Below are 2,500 nucleotides of genomic sequence, written 5' to 3' on the forward strand. Positions count from 1 at the left end.
ATACTGGTTTTCAAAGAGTTTAAAAGGCATTGTATTAATTCTTATTTTATCCCATCTCCACTAGGATGTTTTAGAAAATGAAGAGAGAGAAAGAGAGAGAGACAGAGAGAGAGAGAGAGAAAGGGAGGGAGAGAGAGAGACAGAGAGAAAGAGAGAGAGAAGAGAGAGAAAGAGAGAAAGAGAGAGAGAGAGAGAGAAAGAGAGAGAGACAAAGAGAATTAGAGAGAAGGATGAAAAAAAAGAAAAAAAAAGAGTACAAGAAGAAAAAAATAAGACAAAAAAAAACAAAACAAACTTACACACATTCCTTCTCCCTTACCCCCACCTACCCCCTACCAACCACCCTCCCTCCCTCCTCCCCCACCCCCCTCTTCCCTCCCTCCCTCCCCACCCTCCCCCCATCTCTCCCTCCCCCCCTCCCCCCCCCACCCCCCATCCTTCATAATCCCCAATCTATATGCAGGAGAAGCCCATGTCAACTGGGGCCTCACGATCCCCGAAGGCGCAGAAGGAGAAGCCTGTGGCGAGGGCGACTCCTGTCTGGACTTCGGCGTGGCCAAGGTCGTCGTCACAACAGAGGACCACTGCCAGAAGGTGTCCTGGACGACCACTTCTCTGACGGAGCTCAAGGACTGCGTGGCCATCGAGGGGCATTGGTGGGTGGGTCGTGTGGTTGTGTGGTTGGTGGTAAGTGGGAAGTAGAAAGAAGGTGGTATGTGGTATTTTAGGTGGTTGGTGGTAGATGGGAAGTAGAAAGGGGATGTGGTAGGTGGGAAGTAGAAAGAGGATTGTTGGGTGGGAAGTAGAAAGGGGATTGTTGGGTGGCTGGTCTGGGTGGTGGCAGGTGGTAGGTGGAAAGTAGAAAGAAGGTGGTATGTGGTATGTTAGGTGGTTGGTGGTAGGTGGAAAGTAGAAAGGGGATTGTTGGGTGGTTCCGTGGTTGTGTGGTTGGTGGCAGGTGGAAAGTAGAAAGAACGTGGTATGTGGTATGTTGGGTGTTTGGTCGTGTGGTAGGTGGTAGGTGGGAAGTGGAAAGAAGGTGGTGTGTGGTATGTTGGGTGGTTGGTGGTAGGTGGGAAGTAGAAAGGGGATTGTTGGGTGGTTCAGTGGTTGTGTGGTTGGTGGCAGGTGGAAAGTAGAAAGAACGTGGTATGTGGTATGTTGGGTGGTTGGTGGTAGGTGGGAAGTAGAAAGGGGACTGTTTGGTGGTTCAGTGGTTGTGTGGTAGATGGTAGATGGGAAGTAGAAAGAAGGTGGTGTGTGGTATGTTGTGTGGTTGGTGGTAGGTGGGAAGTAGAAAGGGGATTGTTGGGTGGTTCATAGGCTGTGGTAGATGGTAGGTGGGAAGTAGAAAGAAGGTTGTATGTGGTATGTTGGGTGGTTGGTTGTGCGGTTGATGGTTAATGGGTGATGGAAGGGGTATGGTTGGTCGTGTGGTTGGTGGTAGATGGGAAGTAGAGAGGGGAGGGTATGCTGGGTGGTTAAGTGGTTGTGTGTAAGATGGTTAACAGGTGGTTGAAGGGGGATGGTATGTTGGGTGGTTCATTGTGGTGGTTCCTACTCCCCCCTTATCTCCCTTTATCTCATTATTTCTTCCACTTCCCCTTTATCTCTCTTTATCTCCCAATTTCCCATTATCTTTTCCACTCCCTCCTTATCTCCCCTTATCCCTCCGACTCCCCCTTTTCTCTCCCTACCTCCCCCTATCTCTTATACTCTCCCTTTATCTCATCCAACCATCCCTTAACTCCCAATCTCTCCTTATCCCTTCCACACCCCCTTATCTCCCTTATCTCTTTCACTCCCCCTTATCCCTCCCTTATCTCTCCCAACCTCCCTTTATCCTCCCACTCCCCTCTTATCTCCCCTTATCTCTCCCACTCCCCTTTTACCTCCCCTTATCCCTCCCAACCTCCCCTTATCTCTCCCACTCTCCCTTATCCCTCCCAACCTCCCCTTATCTCTCCCACTCCTCTCTTACCTCCCCTTATCTCTCCCTCTCCCCCTCTTATCCCTCCCAACCTCCCCTTATCCCTCCCACTCCCCTCTCCCCCCTTATCTCTCCCACTCCCCCCTTATCTCTTCCAACCTCCCCTTATCTCTCCCACTCCCCTCTTACCTCCCCTTACCTCCCCTCTTACCTCCCCTTACCTCCCCCTATCTCCCCTTCAGGTACGGCGGCGGCGAGCAGATCTCCCAGCCGTGGCCCCTGGAGAAGGTTCCGCGCCCGGAGACGCCTTTCGTCACGGCGGACATGCTGCAGAAGAGGGCCCAGTGGTACGGCGGCGTGTCGGAGGCTTACTGGATCTCCTCCCAGGGCGTCGCGGTTCGGGTGAGGGTGAAGGAGGGGGTGAGGGGTGAGGGGTGAGAGGGAAGGGAGGGAGGGAGGGTGAGGGGTGAGGGGTGAGGAGGGAGGGAGGGAAGGAGGGGGGAGGGGGAGGGGAAGGAGGTGGGGGAGGGGTGAGGAGTGAGAGGGAAGGAGGTGAGGGGGGGAGGGGAA

The 2,500-nt window shown here is 53.4% G+C and overlaps 1 protein-coding gene across 2 annotated transcripts in view; it reads left to right on the forward strand.

The window, feature by feature from the left end:
• Positions 1 to 2,500, forward strand: part of LOC138861854 (myogenesis-regulating glycosidase-like) — a 33,970-nt gene that overhangs the window by 13,857 nt on the left and 17,613 nt on the right. For both annotated transcript variants that reach the window (XM_070122144.1, XM_070122145.1), the window contains exons 3-4: positions 464 to 656; positions 2,173 to 2,332. In XM_070122144.1, the coding sequence (XP_069978245.1) occupies positions 464 to 656; positions 2,173 to 2,332 (353 nt within the window). The remainder of the gene's footprint in view (positions 1 to 463; positions 657 to 2,172; positions 2,333 to 2,500) is intronic.

Source organism: Penaeus vannamei, chromosome 5, assembly GCF_042767895.1.
Source record: "Penaeus vannamei isolate JL-2024 chromosome 5, ASM4276789v1, whole genome shotgun sequence".
Lineage (NCBI taxonomy): Eukaryota > Metazoa > Arthropoda > Malacostraca > Decapoda > Penaeidae > Penaeus > Penaeus vannamei.